Genomic DNA, 18,309 nt, shown 5'->3' on the forward strand with positions numbered 1-18,309 from the left:
ACGCACTGCACACACATGCACACACAAACAGTGCCTGTAGAAGCTAAAGTTTACCTTTTACCTGCTTTAAACGATTTTGAACATTTTTTGCTGCAGTCAAATAGAAAATATTCAATTAAAAACATTCACTTTGGTAAACGCCATGTTGGGCTGTGCGGCGTCCTTCAGAATAAACCGCCACTTGGAAAATAATCAACAGAATATTCGATAATCCAATCGAATCTTCTGCTGTATTCTACCTGCGGTGGTATAAAACCAAACTGATGGACCGTTTGCTGTCTGCTAACGTCAAACACGCAGCTACAGGAATGAAAGGAGGACACAGACGAATGTTTCCAGCAGAGACGAAGGTAATCTGGAGGTGAACCACAGAGTTTTGGACCGAAAGAGAAAACCTTTACTAAAGATCTCTGAGTGAAATATTCTCATTAGACGTGCAGACTCCTCGGCCCCACTGTGAGGTCCTGCGTGACGGTTTGATGGAGGATATCTGTGGTGAGTCCGGATTATTCTCTGGAAGGAGAAGGCAAAAACAACCCGGATGATCCGCATGGCTACAGGTAAGTGAGAAAACATACGCTTTGTAATCTGCCTGTGATCGCCTGACTGAAACAAACTGCTGTAAATGGATTTGTTTTGTCCCCGCACGCTGAAAAGGTTGATGCGTTTTCTGCTGGAACAAGCTGCTGATCAACACAGCAAAAACAAGGTCTTCCTGCATCAAGAACCCAGAAAAAAGAAGAAGAAGAAGAAGAAGAAGAAGAAGAAACTGGGAGAAAATAAAAATGAGCTGCTGATGAGACGCCAGTTTTCTTTTTTTCCCCATTCAGCATCTGAAAATAATGATTTGAGTGCTTATTGACTGTATCTAGAAGTAAGAATGTGCATGTCCCACTACGCTGGGGTGTGTGTGTGTGTGTGTGTGTGTGTGTGTGTGTGTGTGTGTGTGTGTGTGTGTGTGTGTGTGTGTGTGTGTGTGTGTTGCCTGTCTTTAAGAAGATGTATGTGTGCAGCTTTAAGTGGCCTTGAGCAGCAGAGTTAATGGCCCCCCTTTACTATAGAGCAGCGGAATCAAGTGGCTCTAATGGGACCAATATATCTGCCTAAACACTGCTTATCACACAATGCTCAACGGATGGGAGGATGGACAGACAAGAGAGACAGAGAGAGAGAGTGAGGACGCTGTCTGACTGAAAAGCAGATGTGGACTCCAGAGACAGACGGAGGAGTCTGCAAGTCTAACGAGAATATTTCATCTGAGGGGCTTTAATAAAGGTTTTCTCTTTCAGTCCAAAACAGGTCGGTCCACCTCCAGATTACTGTCAACTCCACTGGAAACATTTATTCACAGCGGTGATACGCGTCTAGTTTCATCATATTTGACTCCACGGCTGACATCGAGCAGCCATTACACGCAGACAAACAGCCGGCTGTAAAACTGAGCCTGGGGTGTTTTCCTGTCACAGAGACGACATATTCGTAATGCACCTTAAAGCTGCAGCAGGTAACGATGGGTTGCTTGCATACGCCGTCACGTCAGTCCTTTGTTGTGGTGGGAACTGCAGATGGAGGACAGGAAGTGATTTTCTGCATTGGAAGCATTTTAACACACACTCACATGCCTTTGTTTTGCATTGTTTACGATTGCTCAAATCGATCAAACGGAGAAACCACGAGGAGCTTTTATCGAGTTTCAAAAGTTGTTGTTCACAAGAGTGAAAAACGCAAGAAACTAACCCAAAAAACGGCAGAAAAAAAATCCTGTTAACCATCTGCAGAGCTGAGTCTGATCATGGTGGAAATGATGTACCTTTAGTGTTAAAGTATTAGCTACATGCACCACGGCTAACACTTGTTAGCGTTGACAGTTTCACACAAGACAGCTGAAAGTAAATAACGTAACGTAACATAAATAATAACCCTGTCTTCTTTTAACAGACCTTTGCGAGTTGTTAACCTAGCAAACAACAGGTGAAACCTCAGGTCTCGTAGGGTCTTCCGGCTATCTCTACAAGGCGTGAGCCTCGCTGAGACCCTGGTCAAAGACCCCTCACAGGAGAGGGCTTTGGCTTCAGAGGCAGCCGTGACGTTTCTACCAATGGATGAGAGGCTAGAGCGCCACACGCTGTTTGTCATCATGCCTGCGGAGCCACGATGTGATCACACAAAGGTACTTTACGCCACTGAATCAGGCCTTCACCTTCACCACCACCGAAACAAAGTGTGGAGAGAGGTCCGGCTATGCCATCTGAAGGGGCGTGCACCTACGTCTGCACTGGTAGAGCAGCCAATAGGAACGCCCTCTCTCCGACATGGCCTGCGATTGGCTCAAATATCTGTCATGGGTTACGTTTTCTAAAGCCGAGAAGAAGAGCCAAGAGGAGGTGCGGCATTCTAGTTTTCTCTCAGGCCACTTGAATTACAATATGATGAAAGGTTATTATGGAATTTTTGCCCAGCGACGCGAAAAATAAACTGCCTACCGCAGCTTTAATTAACAAATGTCTCAGCGTTAAAATAGGCCTGAAGGCAGAGCGAGCCAAAGCTGAACCAACTGGCAGAACAATTCCTGAACTGTCTAGTTTATGCCTGACACCCTGCACCCAAATTATTCATGTTCTTGCATGTAAAGAGATTCTCCTCTCAAGCTCCAAACATTTATCTCCCTTCGTTCTATGGTTTGCATTTCTCTCTTCACTTCGGTTTAAAAACCAAAGCAGGCGGCAAAACCGAGACGTTTCTAATAGGTCGTAATATAATGGGTGAGTGCGTCAGAGGGGACGATTAACTGTTTTTGGCCATGAAGTCCAGTTCGGTTTTGGAGAGCAGACGTTTGTATCAGCACTCCAGATCACCATCATAACATGGTGAAACGACTCTGTGCAGGATATTTTAATAGGCTGTGAGGTGTTGTTAAATGCATTATTTTTCTGAATTTAGGAGTACCCAACTCAAATAAATCCCCTCTGTCCATCTCATCCGCGTCAGTCCCTCCTCCTCTTCTCGCTCTTTATTTTCTCCTCATAGCCGGCCCCGACAGAGGCGGCTTATCTGATTCGAGGCAGCTCTGGTCGGTAGCCAGCACATATTTCAGTCTGTCAGAGCGGAGTGGCGCTGCCAGCAGAGTTTTTTTTGGCAATCTGTCCGGTGGCGGCCTGTGTGATGGGCCCTCTGCGTCCTCCTCCACCTCTTCAGTAAACAGACCTCCTGCCTCAGCCCGGCCGCAACGCCACTCCGCATTCACAGACCCGTCGAAAACTCACTGAAGAGTTACGCCGTCTCTGGCCGTCTGAGGCCGACATCAGTCTTTATCACCTCATTATAAAGAGCTTCTCGCAGTCTGGTGTATCAAACAAACGTCAAACGCAGAACCTGTGACCAAACACGGTTCATCCATCTTTTCAGTTACTTCTTTATCACATTTTGTAAAAAACAAAGCGCCGAGTTATGAACTACAGTCTTGGACAAGGTATTTGAATGATGCACATTAGCAAAATATCTCATTACAAGTAAAATTCAAAATTATTTATAAGCAGTAAAATGTACTGAAAGAGCCAATTCAGAGTACCACAGAGTACCAACGCGCCCTTCCTTAGTGTCGAGTATTTTTACTGTATCTATAATTACACATTATTGTTACTTTTACAGTCGGATCATGTGGTTTGTGAATAAAATCTCCCAATTACAGCTGTCAAATAAATGCAGTCAAGCAAAAAATCAAAGGGTTCATGTATCCTGTAAAGCTGCATGAAAAAAATCTCAACCGAAGCACAAATACATCAAAATCTATCACAAAAAGACGTGCTCGTGCCGAATGAGCTGCAGACACGCATCAGTGTAAGCAAGGTCCGCTATGACCCGAGCATCCTGAGACAGTTTACTGTCCATCAAGGCAGATTAATGCAGAGCCGCTCGCTTGTTGCTATGACACGTCTCTGCAGTGAGACACCAGTGAGAAACACTCGAGTGCTGTCATCCAGACAAGCCACACTTTCTTCTCAAGAGACTGAATGACAGGAAATACCCTCATGCCGACTAATGATGACATTATAAGACTATTATGATTATCTGTCACTGGCTGAATGAAGTAATAATTCCTCTAATGTTACCGTGCCTGCTGCAGGTGGGTGTCAAATTCATCTCTTTGCTTGCGCTACTCGACAGTTTACTGGACAAGTATAATTCGTTTTGCAGGTGTGAGACAGGATAATAGTGAAAAAGAGAGCTCAAAAAGGACCAACAACAAAAGGCAACCTTGAGAATTTGAAAGGGACTGAAACATGAAGCATCGTTTAAGAAAACTCTCCAAATGCAAATCAGCTCATAAATCCCATGTTATTATTAATGTTATGTTCTTTTTACCAACAAGAGAAGACATCTAAAGTCACCTTCGCAGCCCCTAAAGGCTGCAATGTCTTTCCAGGAAGAGGGGCGACCAGTAAAAGTTTCTTCTGACGGTAGCACAAGAGACAGGGGCATTAAAATCAAAATCTCTTTCAGACCATTTATATATAAATTCTTCTAATTTTGTGTACAAGTAAAGGTCAGAATCACCAAAACCTGCATCCTCGAGTGATTGGGGGACATTCGAATCAAATTATTGGATAATCTGTGCAGAAGTGGTCCAGATGTCTTCCTCTGGATTAAAGGTGACCATCCTTGAGCCACCAGCAGGACGCCGACTTGGACTCAGTGCAGCTCTGATTTCAGATAACAGGACAGTTTGAGGAGAGTTCAGGCAGGTGATAAACACGCACACACGCACAAGCACGAATCCGATTCAACCAAAGCAAACACAGCTGCGGCTGTCTGTCTGGTCACGTGACATCAGATGAATGCGTTTATCTACTTCAGACATCAGCAGTGTCAACATTTAATCTGCGCCCTAATTGCGAGCGACATGATCAACAGGTTCTCGCAGAGAGAGCGGGTGAACTGTGTGTCAGCGCCAAACACAAACTCAACCCAGGGCGTTGTTAGCGTGCCAGCGTAATGTGTTTTTTTAATCAATAACGGTTCCACCTGGCAAGAGGCGCTGTCACGTCTAGGGCTGCAGCTAATAAATCCATCAATCATTATTTTCAATTAGCTCATTAATTATTAAGCCCATAAAATACAGAAGACAATGACACATTATACCAGCCCGAGGTGATGTCTGCAAATTGTTTATTTTGTCTGACTGTCAAAGCATCCAAACCACTGCGCTCAAACGATTAGAACACATGGTGATGAAGAAACGAAGACAAGCAAAGGTGCTTCATACTCATCCTCACAGCAGCTAGCGAGTGATTACTACATCATCCCCGGCTGTCGCTTTCTTCACCTGAATCACAGTTACAACCAGTTTAGATGTGTTGTTTGGCACAAACCCAAAATGCAGCCGAAAATGCCGCAGCTGGAGTTTTTCTAGAGGCCTCCTTTATCTCTCTGATCTGTGGAGGAGCGGTCGCAGATCATGCTACACCTCCTGTTCAGCGTTAAAGGTCCTCGCTGACTCCTAAACAAACAAATCAACACCCATTCGGAGACGCTTAAAAAGCAGCCACGTACAGGGGCTCGCCTCTGGCTCGTATTTAGGGGTGAGACAGCAGGTTTAGGTTGCATTCAAACAATGAGTCCGCTGCTCAGGTGCAACGGGGGTCCCAACGCACAGCGTCCAGCATGGAGACACGGGACTGTGCCGACAATGCAACGCCAGACGACTCACATTCCAGGAAGAATACCTCGCATCGTGAACATAGCACGGAGCGATTCTACCTCGCGGCTCTCAAAACAGAGCTGCCTTAATAAAGTCAGCAAAGTCCTGCCACAGAGGAGAACAAATGGCTGCGCAGAGGCTCCGTGACCCAGTTTGTTTGAGTTTACGCTGACGGCAGATGACGGTGGTGGGGTTGAAGAAAGACAGCAACCAATCGTCTCCATTAGGAGTGCTGTATCATACTGCTCACGATAATCACGGAATAACTGTCACATCACCCCGTATTCTCCATCTTTGTTGCTTTCACATTTTGATCAAAATGATTCATTTGGAAATCTTTTTTAAAGAATATACTACGTAATACATAATAATAATGTTTAAAGTTGCTCATTCAGCTCCTCTGTTGTGTTTAATTCCACACAGAACATATTTAAAACCCACTCAAACAAGCTTATACACAACATACAAAAGCCAGGCTCCAGAGCAACAAGCTCTTTGTCTCTCGTCTCATTTCTGTCCCTTTCTCTGCCCTCAATCAGCCTCTAATCATGTCCTCTTCTGTGTGAACAAGTGTGCTCGCCTCATTTACTGAGCAAGGAGTAAATATTTAGGAAGGAGAGGACAGAGCGAGCACCAGGCGGGAGGGGTGGGGGGGTAAAGAAAGCGAGGAGGAGGATTATGCTAATGTGTCCAAACAGCGACGGCCATATCCTAAGACAGAAGAGACAACAAGGCGAGAAGAAAGACACAGGAAGACGGACAAAGTGAAGGAACCAACTCAACCACATGGTGGGATATAAATGAGAAAGTCTCGGGGAAGAAGGGAAGTGAGTGGAGTCTGCAGGTTTCCTGTGGTCAGGGGGCAAAGAGAAGAAGGATGCGAGGACGGAGGGAGGTATGGACGAGGCACAGATGAAGGGATGGACGGAGAAATCGACACGTAGAGAAGGAGGGAATGGGGTCCTAATCTTCTCCGCTCCTGCTTTCGGATCGGCTGAGCTCCCGCGGTCACTGCTGCTCTCTGATTGGCTAAAACTGCAGAGAGCTGTGGATTAAAGGACAGAGGGGGTATTTCTTATTTTTTGGTGGTTTGTATGTGTGTGTGCGTGTCTTTGTATCGATGCCCTTGTGAGAACCAGTTGAGCTTTAGCTATTTGGAGCAAGGACACTGCAGTCACTCCTCACTTACTGTGTTCAAGGGAGCAGCTAGAAGTTTGAGCTCGGGTTTAGGGTCAAGATTAAACTTAAGACAGGAACACATTCGAAGCCTAATTTAGTCTGAAACGAGCCTGCAACACATGCAGACATCTGGAGATTAAAGCGGTCGTCTTTTAGAGTTACTTTGCTGAAAAGCTCAGATCAGATCAGATCAGATTTGTGTCAGAAAAATCAAACATGGATAATCAGAGAGCCCCACTTTTCCAGGTCAGTGAATAACGCTAAAATTCCATCATTACGGCATCATCGTGGTTTTAACTGACCAGAAACGATTTCTTGCATTTCAATATCATGCTCAGAAACAACAAATCAGCTGACAGCGAGTATAAATACACACATATACATGAATATATAATGAAACTACGAATACCAAGTCAGCGGGTCACTCAAACGGATTCTTCTCATAAATATGCTAAATGAACTCCACCAGGAGGCCCCGTTATACCTGACAGCTATCCTGAAATGCATCCAATGGAGGGTCCTCACAAGCGTGCATATGTGTGTATACCTGCGAGTGTGTGTGTGTGTGTGTGTGTGCGTGTGTATTTGAGTTTGCAGCACACACCCGTTTCCCAAAGCTCACAGACTTGTGTGAGCCGACAGCAGAGGAAGCCAACGCTCATGCGGCGCTTTCAATCGCACACAACAGAGATTTTCTTCCATTTCATCTCACACATCCACCCCAACAACACACACACAAGCACACACACACACACACACACACACACACACACACACACACACACACAAGCACACACACCTATCTCCTCTGCAGCCCTGTCTCCTCACTCTGGCCCAAAGCATTTACTCTTTCACAACCTCAGCCGCTTTCAACTCAGCAGGACTCCACCAGTGTGCCCATGCATCTGTGTGTGTGTGTGTGTGTGTGTGTGTGTGTGTGTGTGTGTGTGTGTGTGTGTGTGTGTGTGTGTAGGGGGGCTAGTCTGCTCAAGACCTGCTTACTTCAACATAAGTGAAATGCAGCGAGAGCAATGACTTGAAGGATTATCTAAAAACAGCGAGGAGGAAGAGGGGGAGGAGGAGGGGTGAAATAACAGAAGATGTACTGTGTAAGTCTTATCTGCTGTGGTTACGGTTGTTATGAACACGTTATATCAGCGCGTGTTCGTAAGTTGTCTCGCCTTAAACTGGGAGGAGTGATCAGGAAAACTGAGAGCAAGATAAGATACGAGAGAAGACAAAAACATAAGTCAGACTTGATGAGACTGCCGGGAAAAAGCTGCTCTGCGCAAACCAGATCTCATTTGTTTTTTGTGTGATTTAAGAAGCGCAGCGGTTGGAGCAAACGCTGGCGAAGCTGAAGCCACTTTGAACCGTGTAAATGTAGAAATGATGGCTGAAACTACAAAAACTGGCATATCACATAATAGCGTAGTGAAAGTATGTCAAGGAGTTATAAAACACAAATCGAGTAACGAGGCCAGAAATCATAAGTCATCGAGAACAACATGATGCGTTTATGCCTTTTGGGGCACGTCCAAAAAAAAAAAAAAAAAACTGTTTTCACAACATGAGCTTTGATGGAGGAGCTTCAGCAGAAAGAGCAGAAAGGGCTGAAAGCACAGACCACACATCGCTATCTGTCCTTCTCCCTTTTCATTCACTCTCCACTTCAGCTCGCCTCCTCCGACTGCGCAGCCTTCACACGATGAACGCCCGCTGCCATTTCCATAGGAACCGCACGCACAAAGGCAGCGCGTAACCTTCCACGTCGGCATGAGGGTTTATGGACGTGGAGCCGAGTGCCAAGAACGTACAGTAAACATGCATTCCTCTAATTGAGCAGTGTTTCATGTCTCTCCCAGCTCATACATCTGGCCAATCAGAGACAGTAAAGTGCGCTACTCTGACCGCGTGCCACCCGGAGCCGTGTAACGCCGCCACAGCTGCACGCCAATGAAAAAATAGATGTTTTTAATTTGATGGAACGTCTGCGAGTTACGCCTTCATTAATTTCAGCAGGGCTAATTAGTGTCCTGTCCTTGAGATGTGCGACCCCGTAACGCGCTCTTCATGCTCTTCGACTAGCGAGGCGTGACAACAGAAACGCTCGCTGTGACGATCACAGACACCTGCAGCATCTTCACTCAGGAAACCCAAAGACGTCATCTCACAAGCTCATTTTTCTTTTATTTTTCAGCATCTTTTCTGCTTCTCTCTGGCTCACAAAGATCATCTGTGCATCCAGTGATGCCACGTCTCCTCTCTGAGGTTTACAGGTCACGGCACATGGCCGGAAAACTGCAGGTTGCCAACTCCACTGCTGAATAAGTGAGAGTAAAATGAAGTGTGAGATTGACTGACGGATCAGTGATGTGGGTGTTTGTCCCAGGCTGTCACGTCGACGAGGAGCTGAGCCTGAAGGCAAACTCTTGATTTAACAATTGATCTTCAATCCCTCAAATGTACTCAGGAGAGGGGAACAAAATGAGACGGTTTATACCTGCAGAGGTCTGGCCTCGCCGAAAGGCTGTTCAGAGAGGCTTCAGTCCTGTGTGAAAGAAAGCAGCCAACGAGGCCAATCCGTGGAAGCAGCGGAGGCTCGTTCACCTGAAAAGCTCGGCTCACCTTCTGCCACATCACAACACAACAGCAGTCGGCAAGGAGCTGTGGCAAAAAATACGCATGTGCACGATTAGTGAAGATTAAACGCTGCTACCCTCGCGAGTTGGCCAGAGATACTAGACGGTTAAACATTATTGTTTTCATAATGCACACATTTACAAGAAAATACATTTGTAATGGACATATTTAAGTCTCTCCTGTCATAATGTTCGATGAAACCCAGCCTCTCACCCAACCGGTCGAGGCAGATGGCCGCCGACCCAGAGTCTGGTTCTGCTCGAGGTTTCTGCCTGTTAAAAGGAAGTTTTTCCTCGCCACTGTCGCCAAGTGCTTGCTCATGGGGGAATTGTTGGTTTCTCTGTAGATAAAAGAGCTTGGCCTGTACCAGCTCTATATGGAAAGTGTCCTGAGACAACTTCTGTTGTGATTTGGCGCTATACAAATAAATAAAATTGAAAAATTGAATTGAATTGAAAATAACTGAAGAACAGCATAAGGGTGAACTACGCTGTGTGTGTTTTACGATGATAAAACAGCTGCTTCAGTAAATGGAGTCTGGTGGCTTCGGTTGGAGCGATACAGCGTCTGTTTTTGGTTAAACAAAAAGGATCTTGACCAAAAGGTCGTCCTCTGCAGTCTTCGAATATCAATCAGCGGCAAAAACAAACACTTTCAGTGGGGCGACACCGCAGCTCTCGTTCAATACTGGACCATTTTCAGAAACTGGTGGCCACATTGGCCACTTACACATAAAAACGTGGGAAAATAATGTCCACAAAACATTTGACCTGAAATCTCCCAGGATTCCCTGACGCACGGTGCATCTCAGCAGCTTGTAAAATGTGATCTGGTTATTGAAGAATGTGACTGAAGGCTTAAAATGGCTCTTATAATATACGCAATATTTCTTCAGACATTTAAACTTTTAGATTAAATTGTGCTCAACTTTGACCGTTTTCTGAGGTTTTTCTTCCTCTTAAAACAGTCGATTGGTCTTTAAACTGCTTTGCAATGTTTTGGCGTCTGATGCGCTTTAAAACTGACGGATCTGAAGCTCAAACTGAACTTCCTGGATCGGATTTCAGGCCTCAACGGCACCTGAAGCAACACCAACCCGCAAAACGATGCCACTTGCTTTGTAGCGTTTTAGCAATGCAACGGGGATGCTCTCACATCTGCTTGGACACAAGGTGAGGAGCTCGGAGACTCGGGGATGTCCGAGAGGAGCAGCAGGATATGGTTGAGCTGAAGGACTTCTGAGCCACTCTGATGAGTTGGTGCCACCGCAACCAACATCCGGATAAACAGAAGGAAAAAGGGTTGAAAGGAGTGTTTTTCTCTGCCCGTTCAGCCACATTTATTCCAAACAATCCTGAAACAATGCACCTTTGAAACTCTTCTTACCCTCAAAATAACTGATGTTCAATCAAGGATTAGTCAGGGCCGTAAAACTCGTAAACACTCCGGCATGCTCCTTTAACTTTGAATGTTTGTTTTTAAAGCGGCAGATTTATGATCACTCAGCACAGACCACCCCCTCCCCTCGCACCCCCGCGCCCCTTCCTCCCAGTGTGGTCGACTATAAACAGACAGATGTTACATGTGGGGTGAAGAGGAGAGCGGCCGGCTGTAAAGGCCATTTCCTTCTCACTGTCACCCACCAGCAGCTCCTTTCGAGTGAGATGGAGCTCCAGCACGGCCATTCATGACACACACACACACACACACACACACACACACACACACACACACACACACACACACACACACACACACACACACACACACACACACACACACACACACACACACACGCGCCTGCACAAAGGGAATTCATGCATGCTCCTCTCCACTCCCTCTCTGGTCTCTGAGCAGCCATGAAACTTTATACGGTGAACGCGAGCACAAGACGCGAGCGCACACACTCACTCACACGCACAGAGCAGCCACATCTGCACGCCATAATTTCCACATGATTCCCGCATCGTAATTAGATCTGAAGTTTACACGGATAGCTTCATAGACGCAGTCGGCCACTTCGCCTCCGCTCCTGCTCCAAACACACACACACGCTCGCAAACACACACATTCCTCCAGGTTGATTCGGGACAATGGTGATTGTTGTCAAATTGGTGGAAATGATAAATAAGTTAAAGTTCAAACAACGCCGGGATGCCGTGAACTACATCGCTGCGATTCTGCTGAGGAGAAGTATTCTTCTGTGGTTTTCTGTGAGTGTGTTTGTTCATTGTGATTCCACATTCTCACGGTCACACACGTCTGCCGGTCCTGCTGAGTCGTGGAAACCGCCGTCGCTCCACCAGGCCCTGAAAGCGCGCCTCGCTAAACTCAACTCCACTCCGCGTTTGGAAAAAGTCGTCTAAAACCATAAAATTTCACTCCTCGGATTTAACGATTCGACCGGCTTAATTCAATCAGCGGGACAGACGTCGAGTCACGTGGGCCTCGACTCTGCTGTGTGACGCACAAACACACACGTGCGCACACACACCGCTGACTATGGGATCTTTACTGAGGGCTCATTGTATTTAAAGAAGCAAACACACGTGAGGACATCAAACTCTCAGTTCACCAGGAAGCATTAACTAAAGCTGGAGGGTGTTTTTAGACCCTTTTCAAACAAAACACCATTGAGTCCCACCAAACATGGAGGGAATCAACCACTAAATGCAGAATACTGCAGAAAGTGCCAAAATGTTGAGTTTTTTCACAGCACTGAGGCCAAAAGAGCAGAAGAAATTCTGCTGTGTTTTGGTGTCTCTCTCTCTCACTCACACACACACACACACACACACACACACACACACACACACACACACACACACACACACACACACACACACACACACACACACACACACACACACATACACACAGTCATGTCGAAGAGGTCCTCTGAGAGGGAGAGGCGGCGAGCTTGCAAGAGCTCATCACTTCAACGGACTCTCAGAAGTGCAACCACACGAGCAAGACGGGAGGTCATCCAGTCAGATATTCTGCTGAATGAAAAGGCTGCGACTGTTTCTGGTCGCGCTTCGTAAATGAGGAGGAGCGACGCCTGAACCTGAGCGCAGCCACTAACTCGTACCAGAACTGTTGTTATTAATTGTTCTAGTACCGATCGCCTCGTTCACCCACTACACGAGGCAGTAGCATGGCAGCAGATGTGTGTGTGAAGAAACACTGAGGAGTTATGGCTGCGGTGTTTTACGGCAGGCCTCTACGACAACATGAAACTCTGTGATATGAGCTGTGCGACCACGAGATTGACTGGAGTGAGTCCAAGAGGACGAGCGAAGGATCGATCAGACAGTGCTAATGGATTAGGAAGGTCCAGCTAAGATGTTCTGATGTCTGTCAGCTGCTTCCACGTGTCTCCTTAAATACGTAACGTACCGCAGATCGATATGTGGCGATCAGACTCACTGAACATTCAACCCGCCGGAGATCAATAACACTTAGCATCCCCTCTGCCAACCCCTAACTAGCTTAATGTGAGAGGGGAGGGCTGATGGGGGAAAGAGCACACACACACACACACATATATACACGCTCACGCACACACACCTCTCACAGAGGCTTAGGAAGTGTCAAACCAAAGGGCAGCATCTGCTTCTCGGCCCTGTGAGCGAGCAGGAGACGAGGACCCTCCCTCTGACATTTCACATCAATACACAGAAGTGTAAAAGAGGAGCGCTGAAGATCTCCTCCTCTTGACGAACTGACATGCTCTGCAGGAAAATACTCCTGTCTGCCTCTGCTGCCAAGACTTCCCTCCAGCCAAAACGCTGCCTGGTGCCAAAAGTCACTCAAGCGTTTTTGTGCACGGGGCAAACACCACGCAGAGCGCCTCGCTCTGCTCCCGCGTCAGAAATACTACCCCGCCTGGACCAGTGACCCGTTCACTGTTTCACTGGTGATGATGGGATCCATATGGGCCCAACGCTGCTTTTTCTTACTATACTCCATGATTCATGCAGGAAAACTCTGCCTGACCACACTTGCACCTCTCTAGCAAATAAATTCAGGAGTCATGAATTTGCACAAATTGGCACCAGGAAGCTGCCAAGAACGAGTTTCGGTCAAGAAGTGCCAGTTTGAGGCCTTGCTCAAGGGGACGGTGGTAATATCCACGGGAGAGCTGCTGATCATCCCTTTGAAAACACGCTGTTAAGGCTGGCTGAACCCACGAGCTGAGGTTCATTAGTACAAATTAAATATCCATAGCTGGACATCCGACCTTAATGCTGTGCCGGTGCGGACCAAAATGCGCCTGCAGCACTGACCGAACTGAAAGCTCATATCGAACGTCTGGTCAGATCTGTGATCTACTGATATTTTTTTTAATTGTACGACTATTTCATTTTGATACACCTCTTGTACAGCTGCACGAGTTTACACATTATTTAGCATGTGAGGAGTTTGGTTACTTCTATTTAATGAAAAAATAGGCTTTGTGGCAAATTTAAGGCAGCCTTCGCCATTTGTGCAGATTTATTTTAAGAACAGAGAAGGAAAAACCTAATTTCTTAATATCTGCGTACCTGTGGACTTTACATGAAACACAGAGCAAGCAAGGTTCGTACAATTCAGTGCTTTGGCCTCAAAGCCTCCTTGATGTCGACACCTACAGGTGGTCAGAATTCAACATGGAGCTTTTTAGCTTCTGAGACAGTCGACGTGGATCTTAATAAAATCTAACCCTCAAGAGTCCATTTGATGTTTCCCATCGGTTTTGTTCACCATCAGCATCTGTCAGCATCACCAGCATCTGGATCATCGGTACCAAATGCTTCTTTCATCAATGTTTGCTCAAGTTTCAAAGAGGGCAAATTCAGGGTCAATAAATCTTAAGTCACAGCGAGACAGACACAAAGAGGGAAGGAAAGCGAGAGGAGGATGACGTGAAAAGACGAGGACAGCGAACTCACTGCATCCGTCCTCGTCGCTGTGGTCGCCGCAGTCGTTGTCTCCGTCACACTGCCACTGGGCCGGGATGCAGGTGCACTCGCCGAACGCGCTGACCGCACATGTGAAGTGGTTCCTCCCGCACGAACACTCGGCGCTGCCCAGAACTCCTGCAGACACAGAGGAGGAGAGAGTGAGAGCTCATCAGACACGTGCAGCTTCACTGGCTTGTTTCTGTTATCGACAATTAGCGATTTCACACATAATTGGCTCATTTTCCCATCATTTACTCATCGCTGTGGTGAGAGCGTGTGCAGGTGGAGACGTTTCAGCTGAAAAACCACAACCCGCGTCTGAACCCTGTTTCAGACAAAACAACGCTGAGCAGAGGCGGTAAGCTGGCGGCAGAGGAGTCAGAGAAGGAGTGACACACCACAGCTCTGTGTTCTCCAGCCAAACCCACGAATGCAGCCCAGTATTAAAACAATGATGTGACTTCTTGCTTTGTTTTTAACTATGACATATTCACCCTCCTTAACGGCTCCCTACTTGCGTGCGTGATGAAAGTTTCAGAAAGCCGCAGCCAAGCGATGAAACATCTTTTCAGTGTGCTTTAATGTGATTCTCCATTTGATTTATGCCGCGGCACTAAAATCCACCTGTCTGAGACTCGATAATGATGATTAAAACCAACTTGGTTCCAGGCCTCTGAGCCCACACTGGAAAGTTAGTCAGGAGACTTAAAGGCAGGGTTGTTCGCCGGCTGGAGAAACAGCAGGAGACTGTCAGAGACTAAAGTCGGGAGCTTCATCTGTCAAATATGACAGCAAGTAAAGGAAACGGACTGAGGGCCAACTCTTGAATCACAACACCTTCCTTCATGTCTTGGTTTTTAAAACAGGTTTGATTTCAAGAACTTGCTGGTTCTCTTACAGTCCTTTCTGCCTGAAGTACCTTAATGACAGATAAAGTAAGATAAGCTGAGAGGCTTGTTTTTGCATGTTTTAGCAAGTTCGAGTCTAAAATCTGGCCAGAAAAGTCCAAGTCAGGTCTGTAATCTCGTCAAAGCAGGTCCCAAATCCAGCCTCGAGTGCTTGAAGGTGATTGAAAATCCACTGCAAGACTTTCAGACTCGAAGTCAAGTCTAGTCTTCAGGGAATAAAGTCCGAAGTGATAAGTTTTGTGACTTAAATCTGACCCCGGTCCGAGTCTCGAGTCTTCAGCTCTGCAGCAGCACAGTGACAAAACACCCACCTCTGCAACACCTATAACGCCTAATGAGCTAATGCAATACTACGATACTGCAGTGGCAGCTCAGTGCGAGGATCACACAGCTTTTCTCAGCGGTGTTCGTGTGCTGCTCTCTTTGATTTAGGCTTCATAAATTAGCAGCGTTTGTCTGGGCTGGCTTCTGCCACGCAGCTTCTCCGTGCTGTAAACTGCAGCCTGATGCTCGTCATGCAGACACGCACCACAAGGCCCCTCAAACCTCGCAGCCTGCGGCCATACCGCAGCGTATGTGTAAGTGATTAATACAGTTTCCGCTGGACAGTACTTAGCATTCAAAGAGAGCAATAAAAATGCCTGACTGTGATATGAATGGCTTCCACAAGAAGAATCTCTGCTGTCAGAACATAAACATCCACATGTGGTTGTATGTGAAACAGATACAGTATTAAGGCCATGAGTACACAGCTGTACAGCCTCAGGCAGAGGTGGAAGAAGTACTCAGATCTTCAACTTAAGTAAAGTTAGCAATACCAGAGAGTAGAAATACAAGAAAAAGACATGCATTTAGCTTTTTCCTTTTCCTATTAGCATCAAAATATACCTTCAAAAGTACTGAAACAGCACATTTCAGAAGAATGTAGATCACATTACTGCATCATTATTATTATTGTAGAAGTATAAAACAGATGAAAACGGAAATACTCAAGAACAAGGACCTCAAAATTGTACTTAAGTGCAGTATTTGATTTAAGTACTTGGTTACTTTAATGTAGTTTGTTTAACTTTGTGCTTGAACTATGTGTTCTGTGCTCAGATCCAATATCTTCTCCTCTAGTCTAGCGGTCTCTGGCATTTTTGGCTTTTGACCTCATGTAACAAAGCAGCATTTGTGGTCCGCTGGCTGAGGTTACATACGTCCATGCATCGCGAACACTCGGCCACAGACCAGTTTTTACTTAAGAACTTTACTTCAGAAGAGCAAAGATTCGAGCAAGGTGTGAAAAAATCTAATCAAATTTCTCCTTTTCGGCTCTGTTATAGCCATCCACACCACTGAGCGAGGGCTCTGCTGCCCTGACCTGAGACTCCCAGGCAGCACAGGGACTTCAGGGTAATCAATGAATCTTCTTCAATCTCTCTCGACTGCATCTCAACTCATTTCCAATAATGAGAAACAACATGAACAAGAAATACACGCTGGTTCTGTCCTTTAGCGCTGCACATCGTTTACTGGCCCTTTAACACGGCCTGTTTCGCTCCGACTGACAGACACTGTATCCCAAAAATACATCGCCAAACACACACACTCACGCACACGCAGTCCATACGTTCTCTCTGCCCTGATTTCCCACCACAGCAGAGAAAAACACGGAGAGTCACCACACTTTCAGACGCATCACAGGAAATCACATCCAGGAGAGGAAGTAAATTCAGGTTTCCCATTTTGCTCTCACTTTGAAGGCCATTAATGACCATCTGTGTGTGTATGTGTGTCTATTTTGCTGAAACTGGCCTGCCGCAACAAACCCAGAGCTTCTTGGAACCCGCATGTGTGTGTGTGTGTGTGTGTGTGTGTGTGTGTGTGTGTGTGTGTGTGTGTGTGTGTGGTTCCTGGCCTCCTCACAAAGGCATCAGTCAACCCAGGAGGGCCTGGCAGAGAGAGCTCAGTAACCTTCAGATCCCTCCCACAGCACTAAATTAATGGCCTCTTTCTTTTCATTTCTCTCTCTCCTCATTCTTGTCTTTCCACCATCCCCTCTTCACACTTCTCCCTTCTTTTCTCCTCTTTCCTGCTTTTTTCCGCACCTCCCCTCGTTTCCAGCGCTCCCCGCTAACGGGAGGGAAACGGGGATGGTGTCATCCAAGTCTTCCTGTCGTTAAACGCTGCCTTTCTAATTTTCGGTCTGTAGTTCCTGCAGTCCTCGTACCCCGCGGGCATGCAGTCTGGCCTCACAGAGACAGGCAGAACAATCACAGACAGACAGACAGACAGACAGACAGACAGACAGACAGACAGGTACAGACAGACAGACAGACAGGCACAGACTAAGGCCTGAAAATCCCCAACTAAGGCTAATTCCTGACACTCCACAGCACAACAGGGAAAGCTTATCCTGCAGTGTTGTGAGCTGTTCTGGATTTGTAACTTTAAGCATACGTGTGTGTGTGTGTGTTTTATTCCGACATGAGTGTGTGTGGGTTTGCGCGAGTTAAATTAAGAGTCTGCGAGGTGGAGCAGAGGTTGTGTCAACATGAGGCCACATCACAGGCCCTGCGTTTGTCGAGCGTGCTTTAAAAAGCAGAGGCCGCTGGCTCCGACCAGAGAAACCCACAGAAATTAGTGGGAAACCGTCACACACTGCTCTGCACATGCATGTGCACCCGAGGGTCAGGCGATATGACAATAAATGCATCAAGATGTTAGGCAGAGATTTGTCAACAGTCAGAGATTTCAGCATCCTGTTTCCTGCTTTACTCGTCTTTTAATCTTCCTGCTTATACTAGACCACCGCAAACCATTTCACAGAAGATGTTCTGTTTAAATATTCTGCAAACATGAAAAGTACGTTGACGTGACAAAAGCTGGGGATCACAGGATGACTCGACTAGAGCTGGACTGATATCATATCGGCTGATAAGAGCTTGTT

General features: G+C 46.4%; 1 protein-coding gene across 3 annotated transcripts in view; it reads right to left on the reverse strand.

Annotated features, from left to right (window-relative positions):
• lrp4 (low density lipoprotein receptor-related protein 4) overlaps positions 1-18,309 on the reverse strand; it is a 106,914-nt gene that overhangs the window by 44,778 nt on the left and 43,827 nt on the right. For all 3 annotated transcript variants that reach the window (XM_070959844.1, XM_070959835.1, XM_070959852.1), the window contains exon 2: positions 14,455-14,601. In XM_070959844.1, coding sequence (XP_070815945.1) covers positions 14,455-14,601 — 147 coding nt within the window. The remainder of the gene's footprint in view (positions 1-14,454; positions 14,602-18,309) is intronic.

The sequence above is a fragment of the Chaetodon trifascialis genome, chromosome 1 (assembly GCF_039877785.1).
Source record: "Chaetodon trifascialis isolate fChaTrf1 chromosome 1, fChaTrf1.hap1, whole genome shotgun sequence".
Lineage (NCBI taxonomy): Eukaryota > Metazoa > Chordata > Actinopteri > Chaetodontiformes > Chaetodontidae > Chaetodon > Chaetodon trifascialis.